A 23,923-nucleotide genomic window follows, 5' to 3' on the forward strand; every position below is an offset into this window, starting at 1 on the left:
AATTTATGCTCTGAATGTATACATATACAAAATTAAGAAGTTTAGTTGTTACCGCTTCAGAAAAATCCTGGAAACATAGAAACACACATTTGCTACAGCCAGACTGCAGAAGCCTGGCAGGTATGAAAAACCCAATTAAAGAAATACCCAGCAAATATGTACATGGCAGAATACATGTTGCTTTCCATAGCTTCTGTCTAAATCGCCTTCTGTCTTACTTACCAGGACCTTTAATTTTGTCTCTGACAAAATGTATATATTCAAATAAGCTAAAAATAAAAGGAAAAAAAAAGAAAAAAGAGGGAAAGAATTTTTTAAAGAAACAGCTATCAAATTGCAATAAAAATGAATGTTATATCCAAAAAGTGAGCACACTGACAGGAGTACTGACAGTATCCTAACTTAGATATTTCATTCAATACATCTTTTCTAATTTGAAATGAGATTTCTGCAGACTTTCCAGAGAGCTAATCAAATTTTACAGAACAATCCAGTAATGCATTTAAAATAAAGAAATCCAGACTTGGATCCAATTCCTTGTCCACTTTGCCAAGAGATATTTTTAAAGGAACAGTGCAGTGCAAATTTGCAGCCCATCGTAAAACAGTATACAACTATGAATCAACTCCAACTGTGCATCCACAACTAGTTCTGCAATCATGTCTATAAAGGCTTAGATGCACATCTTGGAATGGTTACAACCATTTTAATGTTAGTACCATTTTCTCAGCTCATCATGGAAGAATTTATCTCTTATTTGCTGAGCCTGTGGATGGAGACTCAGTTAAACAATTCTCTTCTGTTTAGGCACTGCTCATGCTTCTGCCTATAACCTCCACAACTAGATGCAACTCCACAATTTCAATTTTTATTTAAACCTTTTTAATCAGTCTTCCCATTGCCATAATGAAACTCATGCAACTTTCATTTTCTAAAAAGATGGATTGTTGCCTCATCTTAAGCAGTTTAGTTCAGTAGCAGGTCAGTAGCATGAAAAAACAACTATGCATTTTCTATGGAGACAGAAACCTGGCAATGTTAGCTGAGATGGCTGGCTAATCCTCATTCTTCCAATTAAAGAATTAATTCTAAATAGTAGGACTAAGCTGTTCCACAGGAAAAGTATGCGTGTTCCACCTTCCATATGACAGAGAACAGATCCCAGAAACTTCACCAGGTAGCAGTGCTCATAGTGGAGCTGGCCACCAACTGCCATCTGTCCACCAGCAACTCTCCATAAGGCAGCAACTCTCCATAAGGAAGTCAATATTTCTATTGTCACAGAAGCTTCCGCTGCAATTGCTAACTTTCTTCATTAGCAGACTAAAGTCTGCAGGAAGAAGTCTTCTGTGAAATTAGATATTTAGACTTCAGAATGATTTCTAATAACGTGCACATGCACTGCCTTTGCCCTCGACCCCACATGCACTGTATGACAATACAAATGGAAATAGAGTATTCAGTTATTATATTTTGAGACTAACAGAAGATAAGGCATTCATTTTCACTGTCTACATCAGCAAAACCCAAAGAGATTCAGGAGATCTATTCTGAAGATCTGCTAGATTTTAATTTAAACAAGCTCACTGAACAGAATACTAGGAAGTATTTTTTTTTTTACTAGGAAGAAAATCCCACAGATTTTGTTGGGGATCAAAATCCATCTTCAAATTCTCTCACTCTTACTCTTAATCCCATCTCTTGACAGAAACTGACTGCATAAAAAGCAAGCAGTTTGATAGAGAAAGGTTTCTGAGCCATCAGATAAGACCAAAGTGTTGAGAAAAATCAATTTACTTAAATTGTGTATAAAGAGGCAGAGTGAAAATAATACAAGGCCACCCACAGAGAATGAAATTTAAGCCATTTCAACAGCAATTAATTTAAATAAATAGTGATACCTACTAGATTTCAGAAAGAGATAAAGAAAACTTGCAGCCAGACCATAGTACTTTTAATGACATCTTCTTAAAGGTGAGACATGTGAAAACCTACAAAACAGCTTCTCATCCCTTCTAGGAAAGCGATGTAAAATTTAGCTTTTCAAAGCAGCCACAATATTCAACTTTTGGCAAAGAAAACACATGTGAGTTTTGTTCTGGAACATTTTGTGCATTACAGTCTTTCCTTTATCCTTCCAAAAACCAAATCAAGAACTTTTGCAAACTACTCAGTGTCAGTGATTATCTATTCCCTCCCATCCTTTTTTTTTTCAAAAAACATAAAGCAACCATTGCTCTAAAAGCAGCTAATTCATAGCCTCTGTACAGGTTACTGCTTATTTCATAACTTCAGGCAATGTCTGCAGAACATTGTAATTCCACATTATCAAAATGAAAATATGCTAACAATTTCTAATTGATCTGAAATTGTTTTTCTTTGAAATGTGTTTAAATATCCAGGTTGCCAGAATTTCTTCCAGGAATGTGATTTTAAAGAAGACAGATTGTAACTGTTTTTCCTGGCTATACTACAGGAAACAACAGCAAGATCTTATTTTAAGTTAGTGTACTTTTATATTTCTAAGCAAGAAATTAAGATTCACGAGAAAATGTCAGTAAACAAAACCTCCCAGGCCCGTAAGAGTGGTAGCGCATTTCTACAGCATTTCCCATCCAGAATTATCATAAAAAATAATCTAAGTACAGATTTCCATGTTGTTTTTATCTGAACGCTGCACACATTCATCTTACATCCTACAGTGGCTTAAAAGAAGTACTCATGTAAGTTTTTACCTGAAATGAGAAAGACCACACTGTGTTATCAGCACTCTAGCTGCATGTAATTACAGAAGAGATATTGGTCAAGTGGTTACAGTATTAGACTAGAAACTGGGAAATAAGGTTTCAGTTTCTGCTCTGCTACAGTTTTCACGGACTACCATGGTGAAACTGCTCACAGAAAAAGGCACAGGATAATTATCTGCCATATGCTCACATCTTCCTATCAACAGATAATTTTCACAGTGTTTGCAGGGCTGGAGTGTTACAACAACTTTAAAGGCTTCAGCTTCTTAGAAGCCAGCACTTAACCATCCTACAGTCTGCAGCTTCAAATCAGTCACTGTAAACCTACACATCATCTTCTTGTCATCTTATTTTCACACGTTCTTCTTATCCTCCTTCCACAAAGCACCACTGGTACAACTTTCTGGAGCAACATGCCTGAAATGATCATTTTTGGGCATAAGTAAACATCAAAGACTTAACATTTCATGAAAACAATTCAACTCAGGAGCACTTCTATCATGGTAAGTACTACCAAAGAAATTACAGACCATTTATGTTCTCCTGGCTTCTATGTACAACCACACTTTTTGCATTATGCAAAACTTGGGATAGTCAGTATTTTCTTTTAAGTGAGAGGCTATAAAAACTGGATGCACAAACTATACTAGTCTATAAATGCTTAGCCAAAATTTCAAATACCTGAAGGCCTTGAATTAGCATGAAAATACAGACCAAGTGAACAACATGAGTAGAACATTAAAAAATTAATTTTGATTTTGGAAAAGCATCCTACATTTTGTATACCAAAATTTTTTTCCATCATTTTTCCCACTGGTTAGACAGCGTGACTGTGGATTAGTAATTACACACCCAATTCAATTCCAAAATAAAACTCAGTAAATAGGACACATGGAACACTCTTCCGCATTCACTGAGAATAAATCCACCACTTTCTCTCAAGCATCATTCACCAAGAACAGGAGAGCACAAAAGTTCTAAAGGTTGCCACATCTCATTCCTACAACTTGCTGTGGGAGCAGCTGAGATAGCTGATCTTTGTATTCTAAGGTTGCTCTGGAGATATAGAAACTGCAACTCTGAGCCCAGAAGAGCATTTTAGTTGTGTACTCTTCCTGAAAAAGCCTGGTGGCTTCTCCCACAGATAATCAGATGCTCAAAAGTTACTACTTCCTACCATCACAGGAGAGAGAGAACAATATCTAATTACTCTTCTAAAGCTTTGGCATGTAAGATATTTTTTGTCCTGCTTTGCTAAGAGATCAGAGCAGAATCTGTCCCTTTCCAGATCTCCCACCCTGTACCTCTACTCATTCTGAGAAGGAATTTCTTAGTTCCCTCAACACACTGATCCTGGGATAGGAAATCCAATTAGCTAAACCAAGTGAGCACACAACCTTTTTTCACCTTGGGAATCTCTTACCAGAGGTGAGCACGTCTAACCAGCCAGCAAATAAAAGAATATAGCTCAAGAAAGAACAAATTTTAAAACAAGACATGTGCTTTCATATCTTTTACCTACAGACCTGCTTGTCATGTATGGATGGCAGCATGAACAGGCCCAAACTTCTCTGACTCTCAGTGTACCAGAGAACAGATCACTGTCTCAGTAGTAATGCTTTACCTCAAGAGTCCCTATTTAACAGCTGGTTTTTCATTCTTATCAGTCCTTGGGCTTTTTCCTTCCTGTCAAAACCAGTAATTTTAGCTACAGCAGGGAGGTAGAAACTTCACAGATAATATTTTTGGCTGGGTCCACTGATATCCCTTAAGCTTTTACTTTTGGGTGGCATATAGAAAACAGTTTCCTTCTAACCATTTTCCTCCCTCTCAAAATCCCATAAATCAAAATCGATCCATCACATTGTGGGTTTCAGTGGCTAAGCCAGTGTGCAGTATTTGAATTTTACTTCCACATTTGCACTACAAGAGAACGTATATGACCTTGAAAATACAGTCCCTCAGAAAAACACCAAGTACCACATCTTCTCCTATTATACTGGACAAATTAATGCAAATCAGTAATATCTTCTCAAAAAAGCAGTATAAGAAGAACACTCAGTTCCTTTATGCAAGTGAAAGCTACACCTCCAGAAAGACAGATAAATGGAAAAAAAAATCATTTAAAATCATAAGAACTATATACCACAAACAATATGTTAACCGCATTGGAAATATACTTCTGTACTTATTTATTTTAAAGATAATTGAAGTATATATATGCCTGAGGATCTAAGATGGAAGATAGGGAAGAAACACAGGCATACAAGCATGTAAACAATGAGTAAAGCAGAGAGATTTTGAAACAAATGTATGCAGAAACTTAGACCAGCAAAAAGCTGACAAAACTTAGCTTGAGTCCTCCTCTGTGTGGGAAAATCAATGGAGGACTCGGCTGTATGCAAGGACATTCCTTTGTCTCAGCAATATTTTCTGAAGAATCTGCAGTCTCCCAGACTTAAACTATTCCCATTGGTTTAAAACAAACAAAAAAACCCAAATCACCAACAATTGTAAGTTTTAACTGAACTCACGGGCTAGAACTTAAATCTAAAACAGCATTATCAGACAGAGTATTTATTTATCAATGACTTTCTATAATCAGATAATTTAAAAGTTTGTTCTGCTTGCATATTTCTAAGCACAGGCTGACTGTCTCTCCAGAAAAATCTGTTATCATGGCTCAACAACTTGAATTCAATAGGCATATCACATTGAATTTAAATGTGTTCTCAAATTCAGGAAGATTGTGCTAGATTTGATTTTTTTTTTTCTTTTGAAATGTGTTTCTAGAAAGCTAACAAGCTGTTGCCTTCAAGCCAAGACATTTCTTATATTTTGGAGTTCTTGTGAAGAAATGGAATGTATTGTGCCAGTAACATTACACACCAGGGCCAGAATCCTTTAATTTTTGCCAGCTTCTCTAATAACAGCTTTTTTTTCTTTACAAATTTTACTGACATTGTTCAAGTCAAGTTTACATTTCAATTACATGAAACAAACAAACAAAAAAGATGTAATGACACTGATTGTTACTAAAAAAATTACCATATCAAAATTATTATTCCACTCTCAAACATTCAAATAAAAGACATTCTACTTTCATACATCCAGCTTTGGACATCAGCTTTGTACTGTTGTTTTAAACAATGACCTGAAAATCTCTGAGATAAACTAGGACTTATTGTAATGCTCTTACTACTAGCAAGATCTTTAATTCCTGAAAAGCAGATATATTATATTTACTTTTGTAAATACATGAGCATGCTTAGTCATATTGCCCCACGTCATAAATGAGACTATCTTAACTAAACTGAGTTCAAGACAAAATCCAGATATTCAAGAGGCCAATATTCTGAGCTCAAGTCTAAGCCAAATCTACATATCTTGAAATAAACGCAAGCATTTATTTAAAGATATTCATTTACTTAAATTAAAAAAAAAAAAAAAAAAAAAAAAGGAAGGAAATGTTTCCTTACCTTACCAAGTCCTTCAGTGAGAAGTAATGGAATTAATTTTGCAAGAATATATTGGCAAGTTTTAAGAAAGGGAGGAAAAACTACCTGGCTTATCAGATATTTTCCTCCCAAAAATTAAATACATAGGATCCAAACATATGAATTTGTTTAATTTCATGGATTGGCTAGGAGAAAAAAAAAAACAGCTAAGATGTTACAAATAACTCAAGCAGAACTTTTGGAAATAGCATATTCTCTTCTGCTTACACTTTTGGACTGAATGAAAATTTTCATAAGCTATGCAAAGAAATGCTGAAATTTCAGAAAAAGAAAGCGAGGTAAATAGATACAGTGATTTTACACAAGTAGAAAATGACAGAGAATTACACAAGGTTACTAAGTCCTCGCAGCACCATAAATATTTAGTTTATTTTAAAATACAGAACGTCCAATCCTGCATTCTGTTACACTTAAATTCTCTACAATCAAATTAAAAACACGTTAAATTAAGGCTTTTAGTGCAAGAGTGGTAGGTTAGTGATCCAAGAATGGAATCCACTGCTAACATCCCAAATACAAGCAACAGAAAAGGTGGTAATGCTGGAACAGTTCAAACTTACTGACACATTTCCCTGACAAATCCAATAACCTCCCAGACCCCAACTTTATAGCCATATCCTGAAACTATCAGCGCTCATTTGCCCTTACAGAGGGGGCTTTCAATATTAAAACATGTAATAAGCATCTGCCCCTCTGTCAACAAGACAACAGCCAGGCTTTTTAGAATAAAGTAGTTTAGATGGCATGAGCTAATACAAGCATTTTTATTTTTTTTTTAAACAACTGTGAGCATAGGGACAACTGATGCTGTTAAACATCTGCCTTATGCACCTGATGGTGGATGAAGAACAATTAAAGAAAGGGGAGATATTTAAAGGAACTATTTCACTACCTATTACACGCTCGCTCAAGAAGATGACAGTAGCAATGATTAAGATTTTGAACATAGCCACAGAAGAAATACAGCCTTTATGACAGTTGTCATACAGTCATACGATAAATACTACAGAGTCTAATAATCCAAATAAAAGTGCTTAAAATAAAAATTGCTCTATACAAGACACATCACATAACATTTAACATACTCTAGCAGCACAATTAGCTGCATGAATGAAATCTGTACCTAGTATTAGCAATTTGACAAGGGCAAACTATTTCTAGCTCCTTGTTCTGGGATCAGAACAGAATTGGTCTATTCTCTGCATTACTGTGATGGCAACACTCTCCCACGTGAATGCAACATATGTATTCCCACATATAGTAGCCTGCAAGGACACATTCAGCACTTGCTGGGCTTCAGGAAATATTCATATCCTCTTGCCTCCATCACCAGTACAGCTAAGGAAGTCTTTTCAATAGCACTGAGTGGGCAGAATCTTTCTGGGGTGATTGGCTGAAGTAGGATGCTAAAAAAAAAAAATAAACCATAAGCTCTTAAACTAACCACTAGCTTGCACACACTGCTATTGTATCCTCTTTGCCAAGCAGAATATACTTCAAAATTATTGGAAAAATGGGGTTAACATTTTGCATAAGCACTTCAGTTATTAACTGGCTCACATTAACAATCAACTAGGCTAACATAACAAACAATTCTTGTTACTCAAACTGGCGTCATTGTAATGAGCTCCAAATTAATCTCATCCGTACACAATCACTAATCTTGTTTTGTGCCAACTGAATTTTTAATCAGAACAGAGTGAATCATAGGTTGTTTTTAAAATACATTTTTAATACTTGTCATCCAAAATGCATAAACACTAGAGCAGGGAAGAACTTTTCTATTTACATTCAGAGAAGCTGACTTATTTATGCATACTATACACACAAGTATCAAGCACATACTATAGCTGAGGATATTTTTAATAAAAAGAAAAAAAAAAGTGTTTATTTCTAATAATGCCTAAATTGTGCATAGCATCATCAGCCTACAGAATTTAGCTCTTATTATAATTGAAACAGTATGACAAACCAAAATCAAAGGAATAGTAATCCCTTGACTATAGTACCAATCTCTGCATCATTCTAGGAACCCAGAATATACACAAATTGTACCCTACAACCAGCAGGATAACTATTGAGACTCAGCCTGAGTTTCAAAATGAAGCAATTTTAATATTTCTGTGAAATACAGAAAGAAAGCAGAGTTTCAAAAGGCATGTTGACTTGATTTTAATACCAATTTAACAAAGGAACTGATTAGATCTGTTTATATCAAGTACTCAATATATCATCTCATCTCATTGCTAAAATACAAGCCCAACTATTTAGTTATTTCCTGAAGAAAAAAAAAAAGACATCTTCACATACAGCATCTACTTTTTAAAATGCAGGACTTCTTGAATCTTGTTTTAGCTGTCTCTAACAGCTGCTTAACTGAACACCTGTTACAGAGTATAGATGAAAATGTAACTTGAAGGTCTGCCTACAGCTATGGAAACTGCAGGAGCGACTGATGTGATTCAGGTTTCATTAGGGAAGCCTCCTGACAGCCTCTAACATAGCCACATAAGCTTGAGGAATCCAGAGTACCTGGTTCTTGTTTCAAGTTGAACAGAAAGCCTGACTCAAGCCATGGAACATGTGATGACTTCTGCTTGACAAACAAGACATTCAGGCAGATGAGAGCACTGCAGGAAGGCACAGCGTCAGAATTCCCACATATTCCATTGCATATACTCTTTACTTAGAGACTGTGGACTTACCCCTCATTTAATACTATCTACATGCTTTTGTGAATTGTAGATTCTGTTTTGATTTCCAGGAACTGCTGCATCAAAAGTATTTGTAGGTTGCTCAAGATTAAAAGTATTGAATTATGATCAACATGCTAATCTGTTTTTGCTTAACATGTTAACATACCTTTCCACTAACTACAAAAAATTCCCCTAATACATTAGAATACAATTAATATCATCTTCATTAAACAGGTCTGAGACATGTGGAGAAAAGGGAGTTATTAAAATGCTTAGCATAATAAACAAGTTGCTGTTAATGTAACATTCTGGAGAAAACAAGTCTGTAAACTATGTTGAACATTAAAAGGCAAATACCAAAGCAAAGGCACACCATAGCTGAAAAGTGGGGAGAACTTGCTCTGATAACATCAGTAGGGATTGGAGGAGAATGACCAAGTACCTTATCAAAAAAGATTACATTAACATAGTGAATGCTATAGCAAGGCATAATGACCATAGAAAAACTGTTGGGCTGCCAATTTATTTTTCTTTTCTTTTTAATTTTAAAATAGGCTAATTAATATCTTATGCATCAAGGAGCAAATGGCTCTTCAAGCTGTGTTGGAATGCAGGGAGTGGGAAGTATGTTCCATGGTTAGGCAGAAGAAAAGCAATGCACCCAAATGATGCACCATTAACGAACAGTGTAAGAAAGAAAGAAAACTAAGGATGTTTTTATTCTTATGGGCTTCTCAGTGGATGAGTATTACAAGCAACTTCTCTTCACATGAGAAATAAGGCACCACATCACACTTGGCAAACTTCTCCCTCCAAACAATACTTCTGTAAGATGCCCCAAAAATGCTGCATTAACAACAACTGCAGAAACTGCTGCTACTATGAATACTTCTCAAGACACTATAGTACTGTAAAACAGAAAAAGGGAAAAATAAGAGAACTAGTAAATTAAAGATTGTGAAAACAATTCTAGAATTGGAATACTAAGTAAAAGCTCTCCTAAAAGAAGCCTAACAGAATAGCTGTTCAACAGTGTCACGGTTCCTTCCCAAAAGAGTTTGCAAGTTTCACAGGAAAATGACCAGGTGAAGCAAAGAGATAAGACATTCACCTTACAACATTTCAGCTAGGTATGCTAAAAACAATTATTAATGCTAATTCTTTGAAGACGATATAATTTCTCAGCATAACTTAATGTGAAATGAATAAAGATAAAAACAAAAAATGCAACTGTTATGCCACATATAAAGGACAGTGTTCAGCTGTGCAACCACTACAGTGGGGCTGCTCCACTCTGACATCTATCCCCCAGCACTGAACAGTACAGGAGAGCCTCAGGAAACTTGCTTCGGGGAGCTCCCATACCTGATGCAACTGCCCTGCTGTGCTGGAGGTAAGCACAAGAGAGGTACAGCAGAGTACTATGCAAAGAGGCTCTACCCTAGCATGGCTCTACACTAGGAGAAAGGTGCTTCCAGGTGTACGTCTGCGTCATATGATGCCATGTATCCTACATATACAGGCAGCTTTTTCCAACTGTTGAACAAAATCACACATACCAAATATATTTGAAGTGCCAACTGTTGTTTTTCTTGGGTCAAATTTCCAGTAAAAGATGAAAATTTTAAGAAAAAAAGAGAAATGAGATGATAACCTGCTGCGTGGGTCACTGAGCAGGAATTACAGTGGAGCTCCACAGCAGAGGCATACTTTTCTAATGGAACCACTAACTTTCCACCATAACAAGAGACACTGGACATTTACAGGAAAAAAATATACCAAACCCTACTGACAAAGAACATCGTTGAGCCAGAACACAGGGCTGCAGGACTGTAAAAGCAGCAGAGTAAGGATGAAAAATACCATAACATCCTTTTAGTAACTACTAGTAACCTCTGAGCAAAAGTATTTTAGATGCATAATAAATGCTGGCTTCTTCAAATAAAGCCTTACCAGTTTAGGCTATTTTTGAATAGTGAACAGTACCATTTGGTTTCATATTGTGATGCTTTTTCTTTTGTAGTAATAAGACTATAGAAATACTTTCTAATTGAGTTGATTTTTGACCCACCCATCTTTTTCAAGTGCTTTGCTTTCTCTTTATTCCATGTGTGAATTCACACCTATTCCATGTGTGAAGATAAGCTCTTTCTTTGATACGGTGGTTCCAACAATATTAACCTGGTTTTATCTTACCTGAGGGGGAAAAAAAATAATTGACAACACTACACATTATGCTACTTTTTCTGCAACTAAATGCTTTTAAAAGATACAATTGATGTTCAATCCTTCTTGCTGAAAGAAATATTTTAAGATGGTCAGATATTAAATATATATATATTTAAAGAAACCTTGAATAGTTACTTACTGCAAATAACTACAAATAAGTATTCCAAGTTATTGCCAATAGCTACTCAACTATTCATCTTGTCTTTATTAAAATATTTAAAACATAAAATCACATTTATGGATTCAACTTTAAATCACATTGAAAGACAACTTCTTTATACTCTTATGACAATGAGATAAAAAGGGTTTTTTTCCTTTATTCTGCACTGTTAGCAAATTCTTGTTGCTGAAGCTATTCTAAAAAAGCCAAACTTCTTTGTATGGTATGAGGTTCTCAAACTAAAGTACTTACATGCAAGGCAGAAGGATCTGGCAAAAATTCAGCATCCTCTCCAAAGATAAAATCTGGAGGCAGGTCAGGATAGTGAGCATTGAATATTATATCCCCTGAAAAGCAAAAAATGAAAACATGGTTTACATCCTTATATATGTGCTTAAAAATAAGATATTGTACATAGGATACACATTACATAAAATTTGATAGCTATATTAAATATATTTGTGATTTTGACAAAAATTTACATGCAAGACAAGCATCAGATGCTTTGGGGAATTAAATCAAATTCCTGAAGCACTGCTTCTTCCTTCTCTGCAAGCAGTGAAACGTGAAGTATATTATTGCTTCATATCTCAAATTGTAATTCAAAGACTACTGAGGGTAGCCTAAAAACACAACGTTATCAAAGTTTTTTTCAGAAGCACCACATTTAGATTGCAGTGTTTTGCACGTTAAGTAAAGCTTAGATGCAAACTATCAAGATTATTATTTTGAAAATACTGGAGCCTTTAAAGCACAGTAGCTCTTATTCGTTCTTTTCCTCTCCATCCCAACTCTTAGGAAGAAGAATAAGCAGGCCAATAGAGATCACTAAAATTATCAAAATTCTTGCCAAGAAAAACGTATTATGCGTTTAAACTGAGAGACTAAAATTAACTAAAAATCTAAATCATCACAGCTTGCCACTGAGTTCCCATCTTGCTGGTGTCACAAAATACACAATTAATTACTGACATTATAATTGAAAAAGAAAGTAGGTTGTATTATTTCATTAGTAAGCATGCTTCAGAGTTCCATAGGTCAAGAGGAAGTGAAGTCATTTGCATGTGAGCTTATGAAAAATCTGACAATCCAAGAAAAGCCATATCTAGCTTTACTTTTCTACCTCTGAATCACTCTTTCCTGTTGAAGACAACATGAAACAAAACCACCAAGCTATTGCATAAAGAAGATTCATGAGGTATCACAATGAGCAGGCAGTAAAAGAAAGTCAATACCCACTATGTGGTAACTTCTTCAAAACTACACAGCCAGGTAAAAACAGTGTGGTACATCTTACAAACAGTTCTGTTCATAGAAAGTTAAGCCATTGTTTTGTTGTTTTTTTTTTTTTTTCCCAACAATTACAAATATAGAACTGGAGAAAAGCATTGGATTAACAAGGCTTACAGACATATTGCCTGATAAACAATATTACCACCTCAGTGTGACAACTTTAACTGCTAATATTCTTGTAAATATATCTTGGCTCTAGCTGGAAGAGGTTAATCTATGTTGGAAGTATAGAGGTTAATCTGCAGAGTGAGAGCTCATGATCAAGAAGCCAGTGGCCAGTCCTGTCTAGGTCTGCTTCACCGCATCACTCCAAAATATCATGAACTCGCTGATCATGAGACCCAATATAGTGTGGTGTGTGTTTCTCCTGTATGCACTCCTACATTCACAAACATCAGAATCACATGTAAGTACAAGGTGCAGAAAAGAGTAGAGGTTCCCCAGTATATTAACATAATAGTATACAAGTAACATAAAAGTATTGTTTCATTTTCAGGAAGAACAAAATATGCACCAATCCTAGAGGAAACGACATAAAATAGTAACAGGAAATACGTCTGTATGAAGAGAAAATAATTACTAGACTGCCTAAGCTGTAAGACAACGATGCATAATTCTGAAAAATTACTGTGACTAGATTGGATTTTCATATGCCACCTTAAGTCAACCCTTCATATTCACTATAATTGAAAAAAAAAAAAAAACAACCAACAACTGCATAGCTCCTTACAATCAATCTCCACAGACAATCCTTGAGACCAAGTGTTGAAGGAGACAGAATCTTAATACTTCTCAATCTTCATAGATTAAGAGCTGTAGTGCAAATAACTCAGAACTCAGCACAGAGAAAAAAAGTCATCCTCTTACTTATCCTAATGCTACTCTGAAGGAAAGGAGTCTGTTTTTGTCTTGACATTCTTATGTGATGCTAAGTAACTCATTTAACACATTCTTCCCATGTTGACTTGCTAGTTATTTGGTTTTTCATTCTCTGAATGTGTTATTTTAAAACGAATACACAAAGCCACAGTTCAGCTTGCCAAGAGCTGCACTCCAACTACCTAAATATTACAAAAAGCTTAGATAAAAAATAACCAAATTAACTGTATATTTTTATATAACGTCTCCATATTTGATTAGAGAAAATTTTTTAAAGAACTCTATATGGTGATTGGTCTGAAAAGTGAGATTGAATATACACTGCCATCATAATGGCCAACTCAACAGCAAATCTGATGTTACTTTACATAAATGTAAACACTGTTCTGTGTAGTGAGCTCACAAAATGTGAAGCGTTCAATATTTTGATTCGCTATCTCCCAGTTGGCTTAATAAAAACATTCACTTCTAAGCAACTACTTCCATGGTAGTATCTGTGGCTTACCATCTTCTAATATAATTGTGTAGGGGGAAAAAAAAAATAGAATTAAGCCAATAAAGTCATTTGCAAAATTACTGCACTTGGTTTGAGAATGGCTACCACTTTAGTTTTGAAAATAAAAACACCAGAAACCAATATACCCCTGCATTCTCTCCCCACGTTGCCTAAATGAAATAAAGACCCGTTCCTTACATCCCCAACTTCTGTATGTACTTCCCCATAAGTTTCAATTCTATCTGCCATTAATAGACAAAACGTGTCCATGACCACTTCAGTTTAAGAACAGTGTAAGCAAAACCTTCATACTCAGACAAGTTATCTCATTTTTATAGATACAGAAGGCAAAGATAACTACAATAAAATTATATTTCCAATTAAATAGTGCTACAGAACTTAACATTAATTCAATGTAGTTAAAGCCATGAAGCCAAAGATAAGTTACAAGAAAAAGGGTGCTTTATACATCTTCCTGCTTCTCGCTATCAAAACCACTTCTTCATTTTTTTCTCCCTAGGCAAGTAGCAGTCAATTTTGAAATATTCCACTTCACAGGATTTCAAAGGGAAAGCTAATATGCTCCTAACAGATGAAAAGATGGAAGTATTAATACTTAAATCTATCATTTCTTTTCTTGTACGTACACACATACTGTTCTTCTCTTATCTATTCAGCCAAAATGCATAGTAAGTCTAAAAAAGGGGTTAGAAACTAAGAGGTGTTTTAGATGCTTATACAGTTGCTCTCCACTGGCCTTATGTACAGTTTTCTTCTGACAACAATATCTTTTGTGACCTTTTTTTTTTTCTAACTGTACTATAAATTTAGTAGTACTGAAAGATGTTGTACAGAGTGCACAGCATTAACATCCCTATTCACCTCAAGACAACAAAAGTAGGAACAACATACCAGTTACTGACCCCAAACCCCATAAGCTTTACTTCTGAAAGGTTACCTATATCCTTCAGAAATTCTTGGGTTTGGAAAAATCTAAGCACAAAACATGTAAAACAAGTGTATGTTCACTGCAGCCTGGAATAAGACCGATCTGAATGTCATCCATACCTTCAATCCATTTGGCTTTCAACAAAAAAAAAAAGCAATCCAAGTTCAACGTCATCACGGAAAGCATTCATATGGAATACAGAACAATGTCGAAACATGAGACCAAGCCTACACAGAGTTTGGAGAAAATAAAGAAACTGTCTTTTAAGAAATATCAAAAAGACAGTAAGAAGAATGACATCATACATGTATACAGAATGCTAACCTAGCACCTTCAGTGTCTACACTAATACCAGACAGGAAAACTGATCAGTCCCTTCTACAAACAAATCCTTCCCTAAAGCAGATCCTTGGCAATTGTCTTTAGGTAGAAGAGGAACAGGTTATTTCACTGCCATCAGTGACCAAGACAGTTGGTGCAATCAGCAGTTTGAAGAGATTTAAATGAACAAAGGCAGACCTGCTGACTCATCACTGGATTCCACTCTAAATATTTTTTGCTCTTTAAGTCAAATATAGCAACACATCACCTCTAGAACCACTTATTGTTTGACAGAAAGAGAAATAGCTCCTGAAATGACAATTCAACTTCAGTAAACACAGAACTACTACTGCAAGAACATACAGGAGTAATTCTATTTTTGCTGCGGTGCTGCTGCTGCCAAGCTATTCTACTGTCAAGTACAGCAAGATAATTTTACCTCAGCAGCTCCTCTTAAAATGATTTGTTGAAGCAGTTGTGCTCAGACGGAAGGGCAGCTACCTCAAATAGTGTCTGGGAGTACTGTGGGATTCCTGCTCACTTGACCCTGAAATATAATCCTATTACAGAAAACCAAGTCTAGCTTAAATTTCTTACAGGCTGTTTAGTGAAAAGTCAGAAATATTCTTGAAGCTTAGAGACAACATCTGACAGCAAGAAGCTACGATGCTTTTAAAATTAATTTCTGAATTCACATGTGAATCAAGGTACAAAATGAAGAAAGGCACAGGAATCAGTATTAAAAACTCAATAACATCTTCAAAGTATTTGATCATATGAAAACAAACAAAAAACTTATTTCTCTGCATCTCTGACACTCTAGAAGAAAACTGTAGCTACTCCACACATGGTAAGTTGCAAAGGAGCGATCCATAAGCAGGATTCAAGTGTTTAACGCCATCTGAGGAGCCTTAGGGTATCTAAGACACGGCAGATATGACAATATTTTTCAGAGAGATCAGTGCCCTTTAGGGCAGTAGCTGAAAAGGCCAAGCAAGATACCCTAGGGCACCTCAGGCAGCATTAGAACACCTCTAGTTAGGCAACTGAATCACATCCTACTTGTTCAATAAAGACATTGCAAGAAAAAAGATACAGGAAGGATTTACAGGATAGTTATTTGGTTCTTGAGGTGGTGGGAGTTGGCAAAGGGTTGTTGGTCTGTTTATTTCTTTAACTTCAGCTAACAAAACAAAAAAAAAAGTGTAGGCCAACATACAGAAAGGGAAACACTGCTGTGCCATAAAGACCTGAGCATGGGCAAATCTGTCAATATGACATAAAGGAACAGGATCCCAGGCTGAACAAGACGACAACAGAACAATCTTATCTACTTGCATTTATGTAGCTGGGCAACCACTCTCCCCAAAACGCTGGTACAAGAAATGAAGAGGACAAAGGAGAACAACAAATAATATACAAAGAGATAAAATACTGGTAGAAATTAAAGACAACACTGGAGAAATTGTAAGAAACAGAGATACTGAGAAGCTGAAAAAAAGGAAAAGTGAAAGTTAGGAACAAATATATTGAAACAAAAGGACTGCAGAAATCACCAATAACTGGAACTCAAACAGGAGGAGAAAGGAGTAAAGTAGGAAGGCACTACAATAACACAAAAATGAGGGACCAACCCAAGCCTTCAAAACCTCTGGAGGTGCACATTTATACATCTATACTTGTAAGGTCACTTTTTTTTGATGGGAAATACACTTCAAGGATTTCACCTGCAAAAAAAATTTTGTCAATTACATGCTCAGTGGAAGTCCAATACATAAAGGAAAGTTTCAATAATAATAAAGAAAAAGCTAGATCTGAAATTGATTGCTTAACAGGAGAAAATATTTAAAACTTTGTATTCTAAGAGAAAATAAATATGAAAAGAAAAAAAGGATTACATTATCTATCCATGTTCCCTATTAGTAACGTTAGCAGATTACCAAAAGAACAATATTCCTTATTCCTGCCAAACATATTGCCAGTAAGAATCTTTGGGAGGTACTTCAGATGACCCAACAAAAAGATACTTACTACGGAAATAATGATATCACCAAAGCATAATCTGAATTACAGGAATCAAAAAGTTTTTCCTGTAAGAGCTCCAACTAAACCACAACCTGTGTAAAATGAGCTGATGCTGCACGGAAGACTGACATACTGCAGCAACCTGGCTGTGCAAATCATGAATCTTAAAATTAATTGTAAGATAATTTTCACCTTTTTTTTTTTTTTTTTTTTTACTGGCATGATAAACAGTACGTAGCAAATAAATTAGCAAAGCAGTTGGTCAGGTATTTCTCTCCGTTTTTTATATCCTTTGCCTCTTATTACTTCCGTAAAGCAAAAAGCCACAAGAAGACTAGATAAACTTCCTGAAGTACTTCTATCTAAGGAAGAGAACCAGATAAAATTCTATACAGCATATTACGAGGGATATTTTGGACTAGTGAGTGAGGCAACAGAATGGTGACTTCACAATCTAAGTTCCATAACTAAAATGAAATAAGAATTGGAGAAACAGAAATCAGATGTGAAAAAAAGGAAAGAAAAAGAAAAGCTAAGCTTCAAATGACACAAAAGAAATGCTCCTCAGGATGAGGGAAACCAAACAAAGTGGTGGCAGCAGGACCCAGAGCTGCAATCCACTCATATAAAAACACTGAAAATCAGATGAAAGATGAAAATACTATAGTTCAAGAGGCCACAGAGAACAGTAGCATCACAAGGGCAACACATTGTTTAATCACCGTTAAATTCCAGATGACAGCACTCAAGGACAGAGAGAGAGAAGGAGGATCAGTGCCTGAAAAAGAAAATACGAAGTGCATAAGAGGAGGGGGGTGGGGGAAAACAGAGGAAGCTTGAGTGCAAAATTAAAACCACGACCAAGAGATTCCAGGGTTCTTCGGAACAAAATCATAGTGACCAAGCGAGTCATTCTTAATGATGCATTTTAATTAAGAACAGTATTAGGTAAAGATTATTAGAGCTTGTAAGTTTGCTTGAGAATCTCTGCTATGACATCTGCCTTAATTTTTAAGAACAGGAAGATCAATCCATCTGCAAGAATTACAAAACACTCCACCTCAAAATACGCAAATATTCCTCTTTATTCATCAGATACTATTGTACAGTTAGCAATAAAGGATATGCCTGCATTCCATTCAGAGTACATTTTGGAATACAGATTCAATTTCTTATTAGGCCTTGTACTCGTTATAGAGCATCATGGATACTTTGCCTTCTTGGAAATAAAAATCCTATTAAGAACATTGAAAAAATTCAAATATAAAAGAAAAGCAGTGCTGTTGCCTTAAGTTCATGGAGTCCTGGATGACTTCATTAAAAATTAATATGGCTGTTTTCAACTTTAATTGACAATCTAGCAAGAATAAACTCAATTTTCCAACCACTCTGGCCTTAGAAACAGAACTCATTGTGTCCCTTACAGAAGAAGATGAAGTAAAAACGCTTCCCTGAAAGTATAATTTGAAAACTTCCGAAGTGTGATGGAAGACTAATTTAACAACCTAATTTATCTCCATCACTGACATATTCTCCCCAGCATAAAACTATGGATGTCCCCAAGCTGACTGCAGCTTAGTAACTGCTCAGTATAACATTCCAGCAGTTCAGGATAAATGCAGAAGTAAGGTGAGAGACATCTGAAAAAAATGATTTATTAGCTAACAGTTGCCCTATGCAAACTCGGCAGATGAACTCAGTGATCCTCATGGGTCCATTCCAACTCAGGATATTCCAAGATTCTATGAATCTCAAGAAAACGTATTAAAATTACCAGCAAGCCATTTGTAAGTCACATGATGTCCAACGTTATCAAACTTGAAAAAAAGTTGTTATACACTACAAAAAAAAAAATTTTACACTGCAAGCATAAAATAGCTACTGCATTGTCTGAATGTATATTTTCTGGTCTTTTAGAAAACTGGACTGTGACTATGCAATTATACTTCCCTAAAGTAGCCTACCAACAGTTTTCAGCACACTGGGATTAATACTTGCATATTTGTACAGTGGCAGCGGTTATGACTGATGATATGCAAAGAACTGATCTGTTGCAAAGAGGATGTAAGACAAACCACAGAGGAACTACACACTTCAGTCTTTATTTGGCACCATATAGTGAAGACCATACACTGTAGCTTCTGAATATTTTCAGTCAATCTTTTTATTCTAGCAGATTTCGCAACTTTCCTTTACAGAAATATTCTGCCCTTAAAAGATAACATATCTCGCAACAGCCTCCAACAGAGTATCTACAAATCTTTAGTAGCACACCATGGCAGTCTTCCTCTACCGTCACTACTGATCTAAACTCAGAATTATTAAAACTCTCTTGAATTTGCTGGCATCATTATCTATTCCACATGCTATGGGTCTGAATGATGCATTCTATTTTCAAGCATGTAACGGTGAAACAAGGAGAATGATTATCTCTTGAATTCACTATTTGTTAAAACCATTTTCTACATTCAGTTTGTCATGATGTTAAAATATGAAGCACGGTCTAATTGTGCTATTTGGTTTCAGGGAAGGTGGAGAACTATAATGCAATAGCGTTATGGTTTTCCTTAATTGTTTACATGATATTCAGAATATAAGAACTGGGTGAAAAAGTTTATTTGTAAATACTTGACACCTAATGCATAGTCTATAATCATATTTTCATGTACCATAACTGCACTCCTTTACTATATTGGTACAGTCTGTATATCCATGTCCTTACACGTGTGCATTTTTGTCTACTAATATTCTATTATGTATCAAGATCAATTTTAGCCTGTACTTAATGCTAAGTAAAGACTTAAGATTGACAGAATATAACAGTAGAGCCCTGTACATGAGAAAGTTACTACAGTACTACAGAAAACATGAAAGCATTTTCTTTAGCAGTGTCAACCAATGAAGCTTCTTTAGTGCTTTAGAATCTACTACACATTGTGATCACATCAAGATTCATTAGATTGAGTCTGCAACTCAACATTAATATATTTTACTTGTTTAAGTATAGACAAAAATTCCACTTGGTAGAGTTGTATCTTCAAATAATATGGCCGTTATTTGGTGAAATAGCCCCCCTTTTTCATTTTTAAAATAACTGCTAGGTAGGGCTTAATATGCTGTTTCTAGGAAAAAAAATTAGTAAATCTCTAGAGCCATGACTGTACTTTAAGAATAGAACAAATACTCACTAGACTGACTTAGGAGCTTAGCCCAGCTCTCTCAAAAACACACACACAAATTTCCAGACCAGCTTTTGAGCAATACAACTTGAAAGTTTAAAAATGGAAGTTTTAAAGTACTTCTTAACAACAAAAAATTTAACTGCATTGACTTCTGTTCATAAAGAAGTAGGGCTTCCAGCACACTATGCAACAAGAAGAAAAACTACTAGAGAAGGAATTCAACAACATTCTTAATATTTAAAATGTCTATAGCACATGTGTGATAACAGTCTAAATGCATGTTATAAGGAATAAATGTTTAATGTTTCTGTTACCCCTCCAGATAGCATGTTTTCACAGAACTGAAGAGTACTTCAGGTTGGAAGGCACCTCTGGAGACTGTCTAATCCAATCTCCTCTGTTCAGAGATAGATCCACTACCGTGGGTTTCTAAGGTCCAGTTGGGTTACGAGTATTTCCAAGGATGGAGACACATATACAACACAAGCTCCCATATCAAATTCTTCTGTTAACAATGCTCACAAGTAGTTTTTTCCTAACATTCAGATAGAAATCCCTGTATTTCAATTTGTGACCATTTCCTCTGATACCTTCAATGGCCACCACTGAGGAAAGTGTGGTTCCCCCTTCCCTATTTCTTCCTCACCTCTTCCAGTCAGGTACTTATAAACATTTCACAGAATCATATTGATAGTATCTGTCCTGAACCTTCTCTTCTTGAGACTACACAACTCCAGCTCTTTTGCCCTCTCCTTGCACAATGGATAGAAGAGTCCCTCAATCATCCTCACTGTCTTTTGCTGGACCCACTCCAATTTGCACATATCTCTCCAGTACTAGGGAGACCAGAACTGGTCACAATGCTTGTGGATTGGTTTCACTGGTGCTGCCCTAAATCTAAAGTTGTCAAGCTTTAAATTTTACTTTACTTGTATTTTGTTGTCTCTCTTATATTTTAGTTATTAGAGATGAAAAGCAACACAATTTTATGACTTCTCTTACGCTGACAATCAACAACTCAGGCGTTTAGAAAACAATTCCCTACTTTCTAAAACAAAAATAATATTCAACAACAAAGAAAATCAAACAAAAACACAATGAAAATTTTAAGCTAACACTTTGAACCAAAACACAGATGAATTGGAAAGTGGGCAAATGAGCCAGCATATGCAGATCCCCCAAGAGAATGACAGATACAAACAAAACACTAAATCAGAAAAGCCGAAGTAACACCTCTCTAATCTCTTAAATTGTAGCAGTTACTATTTAGAGATTTTAGTAAAGATACTAAGTTGCACCTTACTCTTCTTAAAAGAGAAAGAGGAAAGCAACATAAAGCACATACAGATAAGACTAAAATCACGAGATTGTCTTAGTCATAATGTTTTATTAGAAGAATTGAGGAGGAACTTGTGAACCATGGCTTTTAGGATTCTTGTTTTCAAATCTGCCACTCTATTATGGAAGGCTGTAAACTGATCTCAAAAATAGTTGATTTGTTTTTAAAGCTTCAGCTCTAAGAAAACAAAAACCAAGTATTTTGAAATTTGTGGAATTAGAGACACTTAAAAACTTAATGTGGTAGAGAAAACACTGCTGAAAGAAAGGTCAAGATGCAATAACAATAGTTTTGAACTTACATTTGAGTGTTTCTCCAGCATAAGGAATATGCAGCTTAAACCGATCACAGCTAGGTCCAGGTGTCAAGGACGTACAGCTAAAAACGAAGATAAGAGAAGAATGTTCTAAGCTGTTACAGATGGCAGCAGATGCTAACATCACTCTTCAAATGACTGACATAGTAATGATTTTCTGAATACAATATTCATCCTTACAAACCAGGGAAAAAGAAAAAGGTAAGAAGGATACGGAAGGCCCATTCTCTCCATATCAGTAGTTCTCAGTGTCATGAGAAAATTTAGGATCTGTGCCAGCAACTGTCTTTCCATTCAAACACAAAATACACGTAAAAAAGTCCTGGTTTCAGGATGCTAATAGAACAGTAACCACTAATCAGTCAAAGCCATCAAATTCTCTTTGTATATAAATTTCCCAGGTGACAATTCTTCACATATGTCATGGTTATTTGTAAGCCTCCAGGTAAGCAATTTTCAGAATCAGGTATCCTAGGCTATGAAATAAAGCACATCAGTTCATGAATCCATCACCATTTTATGTCTCCTGAGGATCTGGACCACTGCAAAGGCTATTGGGTCCCCCAGTGAGTGAGCATTTTATGAATATAATAAGAATGAAAAACTGTTTACTGTCAAGGTGAGACACAACCAACCTTTTCATACCTGGTAAGTCATGTATTAAAATCTTTGCATAACAAAGAACCAAAATACCTGGATGCACCAGGAGAAACAGCATCATGAATCATTTCACAGGCAGGAATGGCAATGGTCCTGGAGTTCTCACTACTGTGCGCCTAGGGCCACAGGACAGGCCTCAGAAGCATGAATGTTGGAAGCTATTAGCAGCCCATTGCTCTCCAGATCTAGGTATTATGATTGCCCAGCAACCTTCTCAACAGTCTAAGATCACTGAGAATTATTCATAGCCCTAGCACAAAAGCTACACATGTTGCAAGCCACATGAAAAGCTAAAGATTAGGTAACCGACTAAACAGTGAAAAGAAACATCATTAGTGATCCAATACTGTAATACAAACCACTGTCAATATAAAGAAATAAAAGAAATGCTTACCGGGCCATAAACACAGTCAAAGCAAAAATAAGTGAGCAGGCCAGAAAGCACAACAGTTCTGATCTTACAATACAACATGATAACTCCTGCAGCTGTGCTTACTGTGGTAATGGCCTAAGGGTGAATAGGGCATTCTCTCCTCTCACCAATACCACGCTTTAGAGAGTTAGGTCCACCAGGCTCCACCTGTGCAGTATTTTCTCTCTTTACCCTTCTAAATTCAGGAAAACATGTGCAGTGGCCTCAGATTGTTTCTGTTCAAGGAGCTACATTTACAAGTTAATCAAATTTGTCCTCACATACACCTTCATCAAAGAGGCAGCCACAGAACTACAGATCAACTTCACTTAAGTTTCCGTAAAAATATCAGGAAAAAAAAAAAAAATCAAAGAATTTGTGTGCACTCAGCATCTAACATGGTACAATTCACTGCCTACATTGATTTGGCAAAATACATGGTGTTATTTTAGCATCATCATAGAGAGTAGATACCAGCCTTTGCAAACAAAAGTGAAGCAACAGTTGTTCTGTCTTCACTTTAGAAAGGTTTTTGCAGCACCGTGTGAGAGCATTCTGCAAAACAATCTACAGAACATAATTCAGATACAGCTACTATCAGATCTGTGCAGAGCTGACTGGAAGGCAAGTTTCATAAAAGATAGTACACATCTTGCTTCACAAATGCAATGAGTGGGTTTTCTTTTAGTAGAATATTATTT

At 35.8% G+C, this 23,923-nt stretch overlaps 1 protein-coding gene across 4 annotated transcripts in view; it reads right to left on the minus strand.

Annotated features, from left to right (window-relative positions):
* Positions 1–23,923, minus strand: part of BABAM2 (BRISC and BRCA1 A complex member 2) — a 161,189-nt gene that overhangs the window by 120,310 nt on the left and 16,956 nt on the right. For all 4 annotated transcript variants that reach the window (XM_090135185.1, XM_090135184.1, XM_031594460.2 and 1 more), the window contains exons 3-4: positions 22,136–22,212; positions 11,603–11,697 (exon numbers count right to left, since the gene is read on the minus strand). In XM_090135185.1, coding sequence (XP_089991311.1) covers positions 11,603–11,697; positions 22,136–22,212 — 172 coding nt within the window. The remainder of the gene's footprint in view (positions 1–11,602; positions 11,698–22,135; positions 22,213–23,923) is intronic.

This window comes from Phasianus colchicus, chromosome 2 (assembly GCF_987193195.1).
Source record: "Phasianus colchicus chromosome 2, bPhaCol1.hap1.1, whole genome shotgun sequence".
NCBI lineage: Eukaryota > Metazoa > Chordata > Aves > Galliformes > Phasianidae > Phasianus > Phasianus colchicus.